Source organism: Pogona vitticeps, chromosome 2 (genome assembly GCF_051106095.1).
Source record: "Pogona vitticeps strain Pit_001003342236 chromosome 2, PviZW2.1, whole genome shotgun sequence".
Classification (NCBI taxonomy): domain Eukaryota; kingdom Metazoa; phylum Chordata; class Lepidosauria; order Squamata; family Agamidae; genus Pogona; species Pogona vitticeps.
Genome location: NC_135784.1, coordinates 173746860 through 173765481, shown reverse-complemented (window position 1 = coordinate 173765481; position 18622 = coordinate 173746860). Strand labels below are relative to the sequence as shown.

Below are 18622 nucleotides of genomic sequence, written 5' to 3'. Positions count from 1 at the left end.
AAATTTGGTACGTATACAATTGTTTCCTTCTCTTATTTCCTACTTCTCTTGTCAGTAAAATTAGTGATGAGATTCTCTAAAGTACTAACCAGGAACTTTAGGAACACTGCAAGTGAGAACATTTTGTTGCAATCCTCACTTGTTTACAGTCTACCTTTCTGAACAGAGCTTGGAGATAACTATTTACAAATAACTTGTTACTTACAATGAATTCCTTTTTGCTGTTTGGGTTTGGAGTAGGTTACAGTGGGGTCTTGACTTGAGAACTTAATCCGTATTGGAAGGCGGTTCTCAAGTCAAAAAGTCTGTAGGTCAAGTCTCCATTGACCTACAGTGCATTGAAAACCGATTAATCCCGTAACAGGCCGTTTTTGTTCCATTTTGGTTTTTTTCTGGTCTGTAAGTCAAATCTCAGTCTGCAAGTCAAACCTAAATTTTGCGGCCAGAGAAGTCTGTAACTCAAAAAGTCTGTAAGTCAAGCCGTCTGTAAGTCAAGGGTCCACTGTATGATGTCTGGGAAAGTTCCTGGTTCTTCTTAAACAACAACTAGCCCGTTGTGTAGAGTGCCAAGCATGTGGAAAACAATTATTTGCTTTCCTGAACAGTTTTGAAATGTTGACTGGAAAGCTTAATGAAATCAAAAATATTTGCTTACAAGAATTTCAAAATAAGGAATGGGAAAGAGGGAAGGGAGCATTGGGAATGTCTTGTAAGCTGTATAATCTGAGGCTCAGAACAATGGAAACAGGAGGAGAGGTTGTTCAATATACCACATACCCACTGAAGGTGACTCTGAAGGCCATGGGTGGGAACTGCATATAAACTACTTCTCTTGCTGTGAAGCTCCACTAGATGAATTCTCTGTGAATCTGTGGGTAGAAGTTTTCTCTCCACACACCCAACCATTCCTGTTTTCTTGTTATGTTCTATCACGCAAACTTCTTATGTGCATGATAGAACACCTCAGCTTCTTCATTCCGTTGTGCCTCAGATTTGTCCCCCACATGCAAACAACAATCCACATCAGAATCTCCTCAGGAATGTGCAGCTGTCTAGTCCTGGTTGGACTGCAACTCCCATTGGCTATGCTGAATAGGTTTGGTGTGAACTAAAATTCGTCAACATCTGAAGGACCACATGCTTTGCATGCTTACATAGTTACTCGGTTCACACAGTGTAAATGTGCTTCTTTAAGCTGGCTAATTCTGCACCCTTGATCTGCTCCTTGGATTTAATAGGATTCAACCACTTCGGGGTAAAATGGGTGTAATTAAAAGGGTAAACTAGTACTCCCAACCACCTGAATCAAGTGCATCAAGTGAATAAATGTTCAACGTAATGTGTGAATATGCACTTAAATGTATGAGTGGATAAATCAACAATCTCTGTATAATATACGTATTTTAAAACATTGATTGAAATTTTATTAGTGTTTGTGCAGGGGTTGTGGGATTTGCAGTGGCTAATTGTGGCTAATTGATGAGTTGCTGGGGCATGCCTTGGTTGTATAATTAGTTGTGTGGCTGGGCTCATGACTGAAATGCACCCCAACGTCTTATCAATTAGCTACAATTAGGCACAGCAAGTCCCACCAAACCTATGTTAGTATAAAGAGGTTCTGGGCCATCATACATAAATAACTATATGGGCACACAGAAGAACAGTCTGTGTAAACATGTACACAGCTCGTATGTATGCTGAATGCAACATGTTAACACTATATTCTCACAGTCATCTGATTGTAGGATGGTATTAGGTGCAAAAAAAAAAAAATTCCTTTGCATTGTGACGACAGTGCTTCCTCGATCAGCCGTAAGTCATTCCAGCCAGTGGGAGATCACTGACTAAATGAGAGGATGATCCATTTCTATTTATGTATGGCTACATGATCTTGAAAATGAGAGCAAATAAAATCAATTTTGTGTAGGTGTCACATTTTCCCCAGGATATGAAATGTGTGTGCGTCAAGGATGATAGCTAACAGTCCAGGGCCTAGGACAATTTAGTGTATAAACATCCAAATTCATGAGAGACCAACTAGGTAGCAAGATCAAGGTGGTCTTGGACTGAGAACAATAAAGGTCTTAAGAATGTTCTTCAGACAAAAGAGTATAGAATGGTCCAAGGTCCCTTAGAGCAGTGGTCTCCAACCTTGGGCCTCCAGATGTTCTTGGACTTCAAGGCCCAGAAATCCTGGCCAGCAGAGGTGGTGGTGAAGGCTTCTGGGAGTTGAAGTCCAAGAACATCTGGAGGCCCAAGGTTGGGGACCACTGCCTTAGAGGGTCTCATGCTGCGACAGTGGTTGAAGAGCAGGCAAGAAGCAAAATCAAAGACAGTCCAAAATCACTTTCAGGATTTCTAAAAAGAGTTGGCTGGCCAGGCAACAATAAAATGCCACAAGCAGTTGTGTAAAACATTGTTCCATCTAACTCCAGAGCCTGGGATTGAAGAGAGTAAGTGCCAGAACCCCATCCATGTTCCACCTATATTGTAGTAGAGGTTTCTGGGAGACATCCTGTACACTGGAACAAAATATTTCAACTTTATGTATTGATTTAATGAATAGATTAATACAATCTGAACTGGCAGAATGGCAGTAATAATTTGAGGAAGGTGTTGACTCAGAGTGTGGGTAGTGTTTTTTTAAATGGGAAATTTCATGTTAAACATTATTAGGAAAGGTTTCAAGCTGAAAGCTGCTGACATTGTAATATTGTTATATATGGGTCTGATCACCACATCTGAGAAAGCGACTGAGGACTTAAAATAGTGACGGGAAGTGGAAGCGAATGCTCAAGGAGCTGCAGCAAACTCTCTGATGAAGAAAAGTTACATGTGCTGTACAGCTTAGAGAAAAGTAAGATTAGACTTAGAAGGAATGCTTGAAGCAGTAATGTGGGAACCATGGAGGGGAAGGTTCTTTCCCTCTGTTATGGTACTACTATAATTAATGAGAGGAGATGATGATCAGTAAAAAGAAGGAAACACTTTGAAAAACATTTCAAACATTTCCCAGCATTATGAAGTTAAATCATAGAATTATTTCTCACAAGAAGTGTTGGATCATCAACAGGGACAGCTTTAAAAAGCAATTTGATAGATTTCTGCCATCTGGATGGATAGATAGTCCTTCCCATATTGTTCTGAACATTCCTACATTTGCTTGTCAAGTTCAGCTTTTGGGGATCCACTGAGAATATTCTACTGAAGAATACTGTATTGTGGATGTAGCATTTTTACTGAGAAGAGAAGACTCTCTGGAAAAGACCCTGATGTTGGGAAAGTGTGAGGGCAAGAGGAGAAGGGGATGACAGAGGATGAGATGGTTGGACAGTGTCACTGAAGCAACCAACATGAATTTGACCCAACTCTGGGAGGCAGTGGAAGACTGGAGGGACACGACTTAATGACTAAGCAACAAAAGTGCCAAGTACCACTCAATGAGCTCCTGTATCTATTGTACTTTAGAAATATAAGTGGGAAGGTAGATCAATTGATTGATTGATTAAGAGACAGACACAGAAATTTGCTTAAGAATTCTATGCCTCCCACCCTAAATTTATCTTCTTTGCACTGCGATCAACTTACTCCACATGAATCAGCCACAGCTCATGTGGTGCCACTTATGGCAGCCATTTTGAACCTGCCTTAATTCCAAGTTGAGAGGCACATGCTGTGGAACTGATCTTGTCACAATTTGCACATTGGACCAGATTGCTACTCGCTCTGCCCTGGTCCTGGAAAACATTAAGTGGTCCAAATCATATTGAATGGAAGTTTGGATGCATGTCAAAATATTTACAGGGTTAGCTCTGGGAGTTTGTTTGTGGGCTCAGCCTTACTGCCTTCTGGCCTCCTAGCCAAGGTTCAGACTTAGATCATGGTAAATATGTCTGGAGTAAAATAGCTCTGAAATGGTCCAGAGTGAGATTTTGAATCTATCTTGTCTTTGAGAAATTCAAGATTAGCGTCATCGGTTTCTATATAACATAAAGCTTCACCTCTTTCTGCATACATATAAATCCACAGGGGCAGCTCATGGACTGGGGCAGCAGGACATCTCATCCCCACCAAAATTTGGGGGGTGGGGAGGAAACTCCCAATAATCACAAGCTACCTCCCTCCTCATTTCAGCTGGTAGAGACTTGTTTGAAAAGTGAATGTACATTTCTTTTCACCAATGGAAGGGGGGTAGCAATGGATTGGCCTGAATGGTTACTTCGGCTTCAGTTCTATATACCCTTTCCTGGTAAGCACCACTGAAATTGATTCAACTTACTTAGAGGTAGACAAGCACAGAAATACACTCTAATTGACTTTACAGTTTTATTATGCTGCTTAGAAACCGCAACACTTTAAGACTCATACAGTACTCTTTTCATGCTTATTGCTTTCCAGCTGTGCTACATTTTTATCATAAGTAACACTGTGGTTTGGAGAACTATCTGGCCTTCAAAGGCAGAGGCGATTCTTGCAACACTCTTCTTTGGATCTGGGACAGCGTGCAGAAGTGTCTTCCCTTCTTTCTTGGTCCTTCAGGAAGGCAGGGGTTTCTCACAGACATACAAGGCTTTAGTATTACATTTCAGGTCATTCCACTGACCCACAGAATCCATGGTGGCACAGTCTTCTCCACTTTGGTCATTGGGTTCCCCTGTTTTCCAATTCCTAAACAAAAAGTATGATCAAGTTATTCCAGGAGAAGTTCAGGAAGAGGACTTATTTCACTCTAACCACTATCCTCTGCTTTGAACATGCACAGCCAGGTTGTTCCCACTGGACACCAAAGGTGCTTCATCACATGCCTTCAGACTACACCACAGGTAAGCCTCCTTGTCTAAATAGCTCGGTGTGTCTCTGATCCATTCCTCATTTCTGCCACTTCCATTCTCCACTTCAAGGCTGGCAAACCTTTGGACTTCCTAATGTACTGGCATACAACTCCCCTAAACCTTTTTACCCTCCCCATGTTGGCTAACTAAGGCAGATGAAAGTCTTGCATTTTTCATCCTGTTGGAGGTAATGACGGGGGGGGGGGGACACATTGAACATAAATCCATGTATGTGTGGGTGGTGGTGGGAGTAGATCAGTGGACTCAGAATTCTTAGTTAAGTTCTTTATTCCTCTTCATCAATCTGACTTCCTTGTGAGATAGACTGATCACTATTTAGGACTTCACTTTCATCCTCCTCCTTTGCCAACTTATCTTCTTACATCTATCTCCTTAGCATGTAACAAACTAGTGTAAGGACCAAACTTACCTCCTTACCCCCAGCAGAATCCCTGTCATAAAATCTAATGACTTCTGTTTAACTCTAAGCTGGTTTCTTCACTCCTTAATCAGATCTTTAGGGAGAATCCTATAGTCTGACAATTACTACCTTACCCCTGGGCAGCAGCTACAGCTATTTTCTTTTTATATAGGTGCATTTTCAATGAGTAGTTGAACGTACAAGGCATAGGACCTTGTGGAAAGTTATTAAACACTTTGTCTTATGTATTTATTTGAATTATATCTCCTCTTCCTCTCCTCTATGCTGTGTCCTGGGGTGGTTACCTGGTCGCAATCTCGTGCAATAGGGTGAGCAGTGCTCTATTTCAATTTAAATTATAGTAATAACAGCTAGAACCCAATGTGGTGGCAAGTGTTGGGCACAGCCCCGGGGGGGGGGGCAATAGGCTAGGTTAGGGGTTACAAGGCAAGCTTCAGGGCCTCCCACATTCTCCTTTGTCCTGTTGTTTCTGATCTCCACCCACCAACTATCAGCCAACTAAGGCAACTGCATCATTCTGTCTAATGAGGTGGAGACGCTGTGGTATAGCATTAAAAAGTGATCATGGGGAGTATGGAGAGACACTGTGACAACAGGAGGCCTTCTGTTTTAAGGAGAAAAAATAACTTTAGGTCTAAAGCATACCTGTCTGGGGTTCCTCTCTGCTCTTGCAAACATAGCTATAGGACAAACGATACTACAGGTCGCACATTCTTTCAGAGAAGTGATTCTGGCATATGCTCATGTCCCTGCAATCAGACTTATCAGGAAAGTATCTCCTGATAGCCAGTCACAAAACAGCAATTTAAATTCATTGCCAACCACAAGGGTGTGGCAAGCTTGTGTTGTGACAATTGTGTGCATTCAGCATTCAGAAAGCTTCCTCTCCTAATGCTACGCTCTCTTTAATGTAAAGTTTGGCCCCACACGTGTTAGTGCTGTGCTTGCGTTGGGATTATCTGTGCTAAATCAAGTGCTCCATATGTTTCCAGTGTGGAGCTCAGCAAGTGGTTCACCATCTTTCCAGGACAACAGGTGTGCCTGGTTGACCCCTGGCAGCCGACAGGGCAAGGCGGGTCCACTGCATGTGACTTTTCTGAATCACAACAATTTTCACTGGCTGGTCTTACTTGAAGCCTTTTGTGTAATTTGTGCCATCAATCCACCTCCAGTCCCCTTCGGTGTTCTCATCACTGAGTCCAATCCAGAAGCGCTGATTCCGCGTTTGGGATTGCAGAAAATTCTATAACCAGAAGTCAAGGAAGGAAATGGGAGAGCGTCAACCTTGACTTTTAACACAACACATTTATGTGAAGAGATTGAAAAATTTGGAAGACATAAAAAACCTTTCTGTGTAGACTTGGCAGAGCCTGGGAAGATGAACTTTTATGCGCTGGAATCAGTTTGGTTCACCCCTCTGTCTCTTGTGTTCCTCCACCCAGCCAGTTCAAAGGTTTTGAGACCAAGAGGAGTTTATCCCCTGAATTCTATCCTTTGTTTATTTCTTGTTCCTGTTTACCTACCAAATGGCTGTGCCTTTGAATTCAGAAGTGATTGTGTCTTGTGGCCTGAGGTTATGCAGATTAAGAGAGCAAGTAAAGGTAGGCTGCTTATTGTTCAAGATCCTGGTGCCAGGATTTCTTTCTTATACTATAAGGGAATCATCAAGGTGGATTAAAAGTAATTAAGGGATGGATCATTAAGGGTATAAAACCACTGAGAAAAGTGTCCACTCTGATCCTTGAGAAAAGAAAGTGTTTCCATGCAAGATTTTCCACCATTGGTGACTCACGAGGAGACTCTTGGTGATATTACACTTATCTCTTCGTTTGGGTAAACGTAATGATAGGGTTGTTTAAACTTTCTTATTTTTCTCGTATATCCTGTCTGTATTCTGTACACTTGTAGCCACATTTGTTTGGACTAGGGAACTTGTTTGGCTTTGGGAACTGTTTTATTGTGTTTGCAGCATCCTTTTATTTTCAAATAAACTTTACACGTTCTTTTTAGCCATGCCTGATTTTTGATTCTTGGTCTAGCTACTGAATGGGTGAGAAGTGATATCTATGGGACTTGGCGGAGAAACCCTATGGCACCCATTGCCCGAGGGGCAGAGGATGAGGACAAATGTTGATGGTCAGTGGCAGAGTACCAAAGTGATATTGTCATTTGGAGGGGGGGATATTTTGAACATTGTCCTTGCCTTGGGATTATTGAATCCTGGTCCCAACTATGTTCACATAGTCCCAGAACAGGGGTAGTCCTCATCCCCCACCCCAAAATCCAAATCCATATACTTGCTCTGTGCCTTCATTAATCTGGAAGGTTTACTATTTTCTCATTCCATTGACATGTCAACTAACATAAATTTGAGCAGCTTTTATCCAGTGGTCCCCAACTGTTTTGACACCAGGGACCGGTTTAGTTGAAGACCATTCTTCCAAGGACTGCAGGGAGGGGTACTCGTTATGCAGTAGGTTGTTGGAAGATAGCTTTGAATCAAGCTCATAAAGAAAATGGCGAGCAGGAACAGGAAGGGAGCTGCAATGTCAGATCAGCAGCAGCATTAGAACCACTAGGTGTCAGAGAGTCATGGAGTGACAGATGCCCACATGGTCTCCAAGGGTCTGCCTTCTGCATTTTCTCCCATGTTTGGCTCTTACTGATCTATCATTCTATGTGAAGTAAAGTATATACACTGAGGGTCTCTCCATGTCTGAATTATAGAAATCAGTCATGATGGGTTGCTTCTCAAGGTGGAAACATGTGAGAGATCAGAGTTATTATCACAAACTGAACCACCTAAAGAGATAAAGGTAAATTTTATCTCTTCCTAACATGAGGTTTTGTAGTGTTGCAAGCTCCAACTTAGCTGGTTGTTGTGCTTTTTTCGGGCTCTTTGGCCGTGTTCTGAAGGTTGTTCTTCCTAACGTTTCACCAGTCTCTGTGGCCGGCATCTTCAGAGGACAGCAACCTGTACTCTGTGCTCTGAAGATGCCGGCCACAGAGACTGGCGAAACGTTAGGAAGAACAACCTTCAGAACACAGCCAAAGAGCCCGAAAAACGCACAACAACCATTAGATCGTGGCCATGAAAGCCTTCGCAAATATACGTATCCAAATTAGCTCTTTGTCTGTTTGGGGATGGTTCCACCCCAATGTTGCTTTTGGGGAGTAGGAAGAGGCCGTTTGGGGGATCTTACAATGTTTACAAATGAGGTAAAATGTAGGTACAAAAATTACATCCCCATTAAAGGATGTGATTGGTGGAAAAAATTCTTTCTTTCATGTTTTTGTTCTTCCATAGGTGGCTCTTTCATTTTTTTTACGTGTGGTCCTTTTGTTTCATATATGAGAGAAAGATGGTTTTTTTATGGGGGGGAGAAGAAAAAGAAACAATCAATTGAGCCCAAAAGGGGCCATAATACAAGCAACAATTACAATCAGCTACACATCCCCAGCGGCACACACTCACAGTCATAACATCCGTCTCCCTGGCCCAGAGATCCACACAGAAGCAAACAGTCTCCCCAAAAGCCCCTACAAAAATATACCTTATGCAGAGTAAATTGACCAAAGAGCAATTTCTAAAAACCTTAGAAACAGAGAAAGCACACCCTCTAACACATCATTTGTGTTTTAGAGGCTCTTTTTAAGCAGCCAGTGAAAGAACATAACAATGAAAAAGAGTCTCTTTCATGTCTTGTTTTTCTTTTCTTAAAAGACAAAAACCCCATACCAGATCCCCACCCATGTACTTATATGTCTAGCATCTCTACCTGCTTGGCCTGATCGTGAATGACCACCAGCATTGAATTCTTTTCCTCACAGTGAGACTTAGCTGTGTGCCACGTAGCATCCTCGATAGAGAAGAAGTAGCATCTTTCATCATAGTATTCCCATTCCCTGCTTCTGGATCCACAGGGGAACACTGGCAAAAGAGGAAAGGTTGAGAATAAAAATGCTGATACAGTACAAGATTCAGCTGCAGGTCAATTGCATCTTTCTGCCCCTTGAAAACTTGCGTGATTTGAGCTCTTGGCCGGAAGGATGTCAAAGTGTTACATCTGAAAAGATGAAAGTGGACTGCATGGCAAATGCAGAAGCCCAGCTTCATTTTCTGGTGGATGATGAGGTGGTCTTGAGTGAGAACATAACTGAGCATCATGAATGTTACAGAAGTAGCATCTTCTTCTAGTTTTTCTGAAAAACTAGAAGAAGATTAATTCATTCTCAAAATATTTACTCTCAACAGGTTGTTCAATACTGACTGAGCAGAGCGTGGAAAAAGCTGCTGTTGTATTTTGTTCATTTGTTTAGTCTTTGTATTTCATTTCCCAGAACCTCTGGCAGTTAAGAGTCCAAAATATGACTTTTTTGAGCTTAGATTCTGGATGATAGCTGTCTTCCAGTTGCTCAGGCTAAAGGCTTTCCCAGCTCAGCTAATCCAAATGCATTTCACTGGCAATGAGAGGAACTAATTATGGGACAGATTGTATAATGTGCTCTGCCACTGATCCCTGGTTTCTCCACATTTTCTTTTGAAAAGCTACAAATCAAGTACAAAACACACGGGAACATCTGCTGACTTGGAGCTCCCAGAGGTAGTGAATGTGCCCTGAGTGTTAGTCCGAAGTTTACAAAAGCTCTTCAAGGTCTGAAACTTATCTCCAAAATAGAAGATTCTCACACACACACACACACACACACACACACACACACACACACACACACACACACACACACACACACACACACACACACACACACACACACACACACACACACACACACACACACACACACACACACACACACACACACACACACACACACACACACACACACACACACAACCTGAAGTCCCCAGCCACCTTGACTTTAACTTACAAGGAAAGTTAACCTTCCTCTTGGAAGACAGAGCCTTTCATAGGGATGTCTTGCCTTCCAAGCACTGAAAACAGTGCTTCCTGTGGATCTAGGTGGTTTCTGAATGATGTGTCTGGGCAGGGGATTCTCAAAGGTTGGACTCAAATCCCTGTCCCCTGTCAGTCCATTGGATTGACTTTGGAGGGAAAATTCTAGTACTATTTCTTCCCCAGGGAGGTGGTCCAAAAGCCGGAGTGTGATTTGGAGAGATACTTACGCTCTTTGCTCCTTTGAAGCTCTTTGTGCAACTTGGTCACTTGCGATGGAAGCCTCCGTTCTAAATGGCAAGAGGAAATACAAACACACACAATATTATAGGAACACAAGCAACCAAAAGGCCATCCAGAAATTTCAAAGAGACCCTCCATGGAGGCTTCCAGACAGAAGGACATTACAGCCAAAGGCAAAGACAATGTGCAGCAGAATGTTCCCCCCCCCCCCCCACTTAACAAATTTTTATGGGTATGGGAAGAAGACCTGGTGGGATAAGCATAGGAGGACTACAAATGGAAGGTGTTGTGTTTGGGCCTCCTCTAAGATTCTGTGGGCGAGACAGTTTGATCACTTCTTCTGAGAGGCACCCATCTTCTCTCACTGTATTGTCATCAACTCAAAACAACCCTCTCTCCACCACATTGGCCTGGGATCAGCTCTGTTAAAACCTGAATACTATTTAGGATCATGCACATTTAATGAATATCACTAGGTACTCAGACATCCTTCTAGTCTTCTGTTTTCTGTATGATTGTAAAATGGTTGACAAGCATATTGCCCAGAGTCATAGAATCATTGAATAATGGAATGGGAAAGGGCCTATAAGGCCATTGAGTCCAATTCCATGCTCAGTGCAGGAGTCCAAATCAAAGCAGACCTGACAGATGGATGTCCAATTTTCTCTTGAATGCCTCCAGCACTGGAATGCTCACCACCTCCCAAGGTAACTAGTTCCATTGTCATCCTGCCCTAATACCTAAGAGGTTTGTCCTGATATTTACCCTAAATCTGGCTTCCTGTAGCTTGAGCCTATTATTATGTGCTCCACACTATGGCATGATTGAAAACAGATCCTGCCCCTCCACAGTATGACTTCCTTTCACGTATTCTGTGCTCAATACCTTTTGAAAGCAGGTTGAACATGGCCTTTCATTGTCTTGATGGTTCCATGGGTCACCTTCTTCTACTATTTGTTGACACTGCTTCTTTTGATTGCAGGGCTTAAGAGATATGTTTTGTACAGAAAGGCAGGGCTGGCCCTAACTATTATGCTGCCCGAAGCCAGAGATATAGAATGCTGCTTGTTTGGGTCTACAATTGCCAGAATCCCACATCATCCATAAGAATGCACATCCACCTAAGCAAGCTCTCTCTTCTGGTGCTTAGCTGCTGCTCCCCAAAGCACAGGTCCCTTTTCAGGTCTGCAGAGTGATAAGGCTAACCCTGCATGCATGCCCACTTCTTGTCCCAAAGAAACTCTGCCACATTGGGAGGGATCCTCCTGGCACCCTTCTGAAAGGCTGGCCTTCGAAGTGGCCTTTGACCACAAGTAGCAATTCCAATGATCACGTAGTCAGCTAGAAAGGAAAGGAAAGGAAAGGAAGGGAGGCAGGCAGGCAGGCAGGCAGAGAGACGAGCAAGCAAGCAAGCAAGCAAGCAAGCAAGCAAGCAAGCAAGCAAGCAAGCAAGCAAGCAAGCAAGCAAGCAAGCAAGAAAGAAAGAAAGAAAGAAAGAAAGAAAGAAAGAAAGAAAGAAAAAGAAAAAAAGAAAGAGAAAAGGTTGCAATTTCTGGAAGAAAGGATGGAGCCACAGAGATAATCAAATCTGGCTTGTTCTCAACATCTTCCTTAATTTGATTAACCACAAATAGCTTTTTGCATGGGCACTCCACCTGTCAAAGATACCACAGCCCCCAAATGAGGCCGCCTTGAAGTCCCACATCACATCTCCTCTACCAACTATTCCCTTTCTTTCCTAGGAGGAATAAGAAGCCTGGCCATTTCCCCCCCTAGCTCTGAGGCACACTGGGAATGGCTTAAAGCACTGGTTCCCAAGCTTGGGCAACACAAGGTGCTCTTGGACCAAGACCCCCTGAAGCCTTCAACTACTAGTGGTGCTGCTCCCCGGTTTTCTGGGAGTTGTGATCTAGGAACACCTGGGCTACCCAAGATTGGAAACCAATGGCTGAATGGATTTGTTATGTAGGGCCAATGCGTGTGATGTATCAAACTGTCTAGCTTGCCAGATGTTGTATCAGCAAGAACTCTTCCAGACTAGAATTGTTGACTGTGGTTCTGCTGCCACCTTCTGGGCCAAAAAGTCTGCTTGTTGCTTCCCTCCTTTAAAATTAAATCCTTAAATAATAGATTATGTGTCATCAAATCAAATCTCCTTTACATAAACCAGTCCCAGGGTTTTCTAGGCAAAGAGTCCTTAGAACATTAGCGGTGGTGCTCAGGGATTGTATGGTTTGCCCAAGGCTGCACAGGCAGAATGGTTTGTAACTCCATCAGCCTCAAAGCTTCAGGAAATCTCACCTGGCCCTAGTCCATAGAGACAGAGTTGGGGATTGAACACTCAGCGCTGGATAGCTGCTCCAAACTACAGAGCTACACTCACTTGTAAGGTGCCTTATATTGGGCCAATTTTAGTTGGAGAAAAAAAAATACGTAAGGCGGTTGTGCAGCATTTCCCCCTTCTGATCAGCTCCCCTTTGTCCATTTAGGTACACAACCAGCCATGAGCTCAGTTTCACAACCACAGTGCCATTGGACATAAGACAAAAGGATTGCCAGAGGGAAGGAAAAACGTGTGATCACTCTGAGGAAAACTCCTAAGGAAGCAGGATCATGGCCACTGAGTGAGACGACTGATCCAGTTAGGTGGATACCCTCTACCCTGAGCATGACAGTGGATCCCCAGGGTTTCACAGAGGAAGACTGTCCTTGCCTTACTGAGAAAATTGAATCATTAATTGGGAGAATTTCTGCATATCATCTATGTATATTTGTGTGTCTTTTCACATAAAGATGGTGATGAGACCATGGCTCAATCACAGAGCATATCCCTTATACAGTATTGTGGGAGACTGCTATAAGCAAGGCTTGGGAAGAAACACATTCACCGTTCCCTTCTTCTCTTGGTGCTCTATGGTTGTATAGCTTGCCCAGGGATACACAGGCTGGCTCATCTCCTGGGAGGCTCCACAGCCAGGTACTCACTGAGCTATTCGACCATCCACTTTGTAATTATAGTAGTTGTGAACTCATCCACATGATTCTGGCGGTCCTTAGGCAGCTTTCAAATATGAGAATGTGAGAATGTGACTGAAAGGCAACATTATTTCCGAAGACTAAAAAGTAAATTAATTACCATTGGAGATCACAAGTCCAAACAGTATGATGATGAGCAGGTATGAGAGAGCTAGCAGCAGATAAATCACAAGCGGTTTTTGCTTGATTAGTGATGTGTACCTGTCTTTCAAAAGAGAGAAGAAAGAGGTCACATTTTGTATGGAAAGTATCTCCATTCCTTGAATACAAATATAAACAGTAAGCCTGCCCACATACTTAGTGCTTAACATTACTTTATGATAGCTTGTCTTATGTAGGCTTTACATAGCAGCAGATACCATAAAGTGACTTGAGTTATATTGCATCATATACATTGAAATATACAGTATTTTACATTATAGTATGCATTACATGCTATAAATATTCACCATACAATGGCATCATATTACTTATCTCAAATACATGGTGAGCAGTATAATCCCATCATTTTTATTTAGTTTTAAACTTCAAAGCAGTGAAGGATTTGCACTTCCTCTAATAAATTTGCAATAATACTAATGTGTGTGTATGTGTCTGTCTATCAATCTATGTCATAATTTCATCATGGTTAAGCCTAATCATAGGAACCTTGGTGTGTATTCTAATGGGACCACGAAGGTATAAATCTCAGGATTATTTTGGGTTTTTTTTTGAATGGATTGATTCCATTTGAATCAAGTACAAATTGTCTGTAACCTGCAGCATTCAGTTTAATTCAATTTAATGTAGGGTCAATGAAATACCCTGGTGACATAGCTATCTTCAGTCGTGGTGTCACACCTATGCATGTATATGATTGTAGTTGCCACCACATATTGCACCATGCCAGAAATGGCACCGCAATGAGCTGTGTGCCTCCAGGCATGAGCTCAGAAAATACACAAGTGGGATTTCTACAGGTGCAGTACAACCAGTAGACACAAGTAGTAAGGTGGCACTCGCTTGGTTCATAGGGCATAAAAGCAATGATCTCCTCAAAGGTAGGGCACTTTGAGGTTTGAGTCCAAATACTTGCAGCTGTTATGGGACTGGGTTAGAATCAACCTACCTATTTAAGTCTTACTTGCAGTCTATGTCTGGAGAATGAAACAGACCAAGAAGCAAACAATATTGGGGTGGAAGAAGGGAGAGAAAGAGGAATATAATAATACAGAGGGGTGTAAAAAAGCAGACTTTGTCCCTCAGTTTTGTCCCTGGGTACTTTCACTGGTAAATATATCTATACAAATACCTTCCAGGCAAAGATGCTTTTAGTTGGAAGCAGAAGTCCACCTGAAATGGAGGGCTTCCTCCACCAACATGGAGAGGAGGCCACCTATTATGTGAGCTGTACTCTAGATGAGCTGCATTTAGCTGGTCATCATCACAACAATTGTGATGCAATTGTGATGTAAGAAATGGTGCACAAATGTGCTTATTTTCCTTTCCTCCACACACCATTTTGTTTGTGTGTGTGTGGGGGGGGAGTATTGTGCAGTTTCAATGGTAAGCCTGTGAGAGACTTTTCCCTGTCTTTAATCTTCCTGTTGTATAAGTGGGTGCCTATTTATAAACGATAATGGTCATAATGCATGATGGTAAGCAGGAGCTATGACAGAACATGGTGAAGTGTGCATCTTTGCGAAAAGGGGCCATAAGAGGTTCAAGGATGCTGAGCAACATGGCTGTCCCCAGGCCTTTTGCTTCCTGAGGGGAAGGACAAAGTGGAACCCTGAGTCCGTTTGGATGGCCTGCACTCTGTATCTTCCTCTTTCACTAGTGAGATGTGGATCTGAGAGGATTGCTTTTGAGAAGGAATTAGTTACCCTTCCAAACAAGACTTTCTGGAAATGTGCATTACCTGCTCCTAGCAGGTGTGCGGTTTTCCCTCAAAATGTGATTTCTGAAGATATACAAGGATGGGTGATCGAATGTCCAAATGAAACTCATGTTTTCTTTCCACTGACTAAATAATCAAAGAATGCTTGGTGGAAGATAAGAGATGTAACTAAGTGGAAGCATGAACTACAACAAAAGGGGAAACTCCTAGAAACAGGCCAATGTGCTAATGTGTTGTCTGATCACATCTTCAGCTACTGCAGAAAAAAAAAGGAGCTGGTTCCTCAGACAACGTTCTCCTGCTGCCTGTTCTTCAGCTGGACCATGAGCAGTTGTCACTATTTTGAGTAACTCTGGGCATTAATCATTACTTCTTGGCATTATTAGCCTCACTGATCACACCAATGACCAGCAGGCCAGTAAAATGCAAGGGAAAATGCTTTGATTCCCTGCAGTGGCTAATGCTGATAGTGGACCTTGCAACTACTGTATCTGCTAAAACACACATGACAATGACTGAAATCCTGTTGTGCAGTTAAGCAAGTGGTGTAACATTTGGATGCAAATGGCTGTAAGTTAATAAATCTTCATAGGCATTATCTGTTGCACACTGAATTTTGTGACTCAGCATACAACACGTGTTGTCTACAGAAACGTCTTAAAGCAATTTGCTTCCAAAAGTTTTGCCGTTTCCATGACTGTGCAACACAATATCAGTCAAAGGCTATGTCCCTTGCCATCTGGGATTGGTTACATGAACTGTGAAAAATCTGTCAAAATGCCTCTAAAAATGTGCCTTAAAGTTAAATTTTGAAAGTAATGAATGTTACTTATTGCACCTAAATGTACTTTTGTAACTATCTGGTACATTACTTCTGCTGTAGAACATCTTGTAACGTTGATTATAACTAAAAAGTAACTAGTTCCGGTAACTACATTGCACAGTAACTAGTTACTTTTGTCTCCAGTAATCACCACCATGGTAGCTGCCTCACTCTGTTTAATTGTTAAACAGTTCTCCAGTTCTTCAAAACAGAATGCACCTGTCTGTTTTTAAACCAGCCTTTTCAAAATAGGTAAGGGATTTTGAGGCAGGAGGGAAAGGGCAGAGCACATTACCAGTTAGTACAAAGTGCTCAGCAGTGATTGCCCTCCAGAATTTCAGGAAATTCTGTGGTTTGAGGATCCAAGGAGACATTTCATTCCAGCCACACATAAGGGAGGAATTGCTTTCATATGCAATCTAGCTATAAGTAAATGCAGAATTCATGTTCTATCCCTATTCTGCCATAGTAACAGCTTCTATATGGGATCATTTCACAGTCAATTAGAATAGCCAAGGACCAGCTGGGTTATATTTATGGCAGACATTTTGTTGCATCTTAGGACTTGACCACTCAACATTTTACCCTGGGTTGACGAGAACATTTCTGTTCTGTATCCTGGCATTTAAATCTTTCGTGTTCAGTTGTCATTGGAAGGTCTTTTTCAAGTGTCTACTCATCAGACACACTGTTTCTCTCTCACCCCTCTTTGCCATCATCACAACCACCCTTTTGTCCACCCTTTTCATTGGTATTCAAACCCATCCTTTTGTTTAGCAATTGAAATAGCACTTAACTGACAAGACATGTTAAGGATTTGAATTAGTGCTGTATCTTTTTAGGCTGTAACATCTAAATAGCTAGTGCTATAACGCTAACCTAGAATAATTTTTTTTAAAAAAATACAGTTTACAAATTGCAGTGCAGCCTTTACCAGTGTGAGCAGAAAGCAGGCAAAGGGAATGACGTCCATTCCCACACCACACCTCTGTTTGTATATCACTAGTGATGTCATGTGAATGTGCTGAAGAAAGGCCCTAAAGCAGTGGTTCCCAATTCTGGGTCCCCAGATCTTCTTGGACTACAACTCTCAGAAATCCTGGCCAGCACAGCCGGTGGTGAAGGCTTCTTGGTGTTGCAGTCCAAGAATGTCTCGGAACCCAAGGCTGGGTAAAACCACTGCTAAAAGATCATTATGAGCAATCACAAAAACAAAAACAAAATGTGAATGGAAACACTACTCCAAAACACACACACACACACACACAAAAGCCCTGCTGGCCAAACAAGATATACTGTCTACTCTCACCAAAATATTGAATGTACTAACCATTAGTACCAACATTATATAGTTCAACAGAATAAATATTAAAGGGAAGAGGGAGAAACAGAGCATAAACAGCAGGACAAATGCTCTTCTAGATGCTCCCCAGCAGCCATCATTTTTTACCAAAAAAACTTGCCAGGAGAGGAGATTGGGACCTTAAGCGCCTTGAGGATAAGTTACTTTTTCCCTCCCTTGCTGTAGTCCTGATGAAAAATGCTTCGCCCCATTCCGAAAACTTCCCCTTCTCTCTAACAGACAGAGCACTTGCACATTTAATTTTCTGGTTTTCAGTTACTGTAGTGACACATGAGGAGAGAATAGAGCTGGAAAGGAGACAGAAATAACCTACCTCAATCATGTAGCTTAGAGTATTTCTGGAAGATTTTTTTTATAATACATCTGTCTTCTAGGAACAGTAAATGCTGTACTACTATTAACAATTAAAATTTAAAATGCAAAACTGTTCTGTCTATTTGGGAGAAGTTTTCAGAGCTCAGCCCTGGAGAGGAAAGTTACTTTTGCATTGAATACAGACTAGACCTGCCATGCTACAAATACAGAACCTTCATCCCTAGAATGAGCCATGTCTTTCTCTGGCATATTTACCTCTTGTTTCAAAGGCCATGACTTTTCCTGTCTCAAGTTGTACTTTGCCTGTATCTCTCTGGTCTTCATAAACCGCATCCATCAGAACCACAGATCTCTCCTGTTCAAGTTCCTGTTCCTGATGGGTTTATAACACACCCTGCAAATTGGGGAACCTTATCCAGGAAATGTGACACACGAGTCCCTGTTTCTGAGAAAGAGAAAGTCCTGGAGTTCAGAGAGTATGTTCTTCTCAATCTTTGAGAACATGAATATCATAGAATCATAGAATAATGGAGTTGGAAGGGGCCTATAAGGCTGTCGAATCGAACTTGCCTGCTCAGGCAGGAATCCAGATCAAAGCAGATCAGATATGAACTTTAAGAGCAGATGCCATATGAATTTCATCCCCCCCTTCTTCCAGCAACGGTTTTATTGTGAGAACTTTTCGCTATCATGAGCTTCCCTCTCTCTGTATTTGGCAGATCAACTTGCTTGTCTGTTGTAATTCATCTGTCAATACAGTGGTTCCCAACCAT

General features: G+C 42.2%; 1 protein-coding gene across 1 annotated transcript; it reads right to left on the bottom strand.

Annotated features, from left to right (window-relative positions):
- Positions 1-4312: 4312 nt before the first annotated feature.
- On the bottom strand, positions 4313-18254 carry LOC110071746 (hepatic lectin). The gene is made up of 6 exons (XM_020779396.3): positions 18105-18254; positions 13570-13674; positions 10421-10480; positions 9054-9205; positions 6405-6517; positions 4313-4668 (listed from the first exon to the last, which is right to left on the bottom strand). The coding sequence occupies exons 1-6, from the start codon at positions 18184-18186 to the stop codon at positions 4536-4538; spliced, it is 645 nt and encodes a 214-aa protein (XP_020635055.3). The 5' UTR covers positions 18187-18254; the 3' UTR covers positions 4313-4535.
- Between the last annotated feature and the right edge of the window lie 368 nt (positions 18255-18622).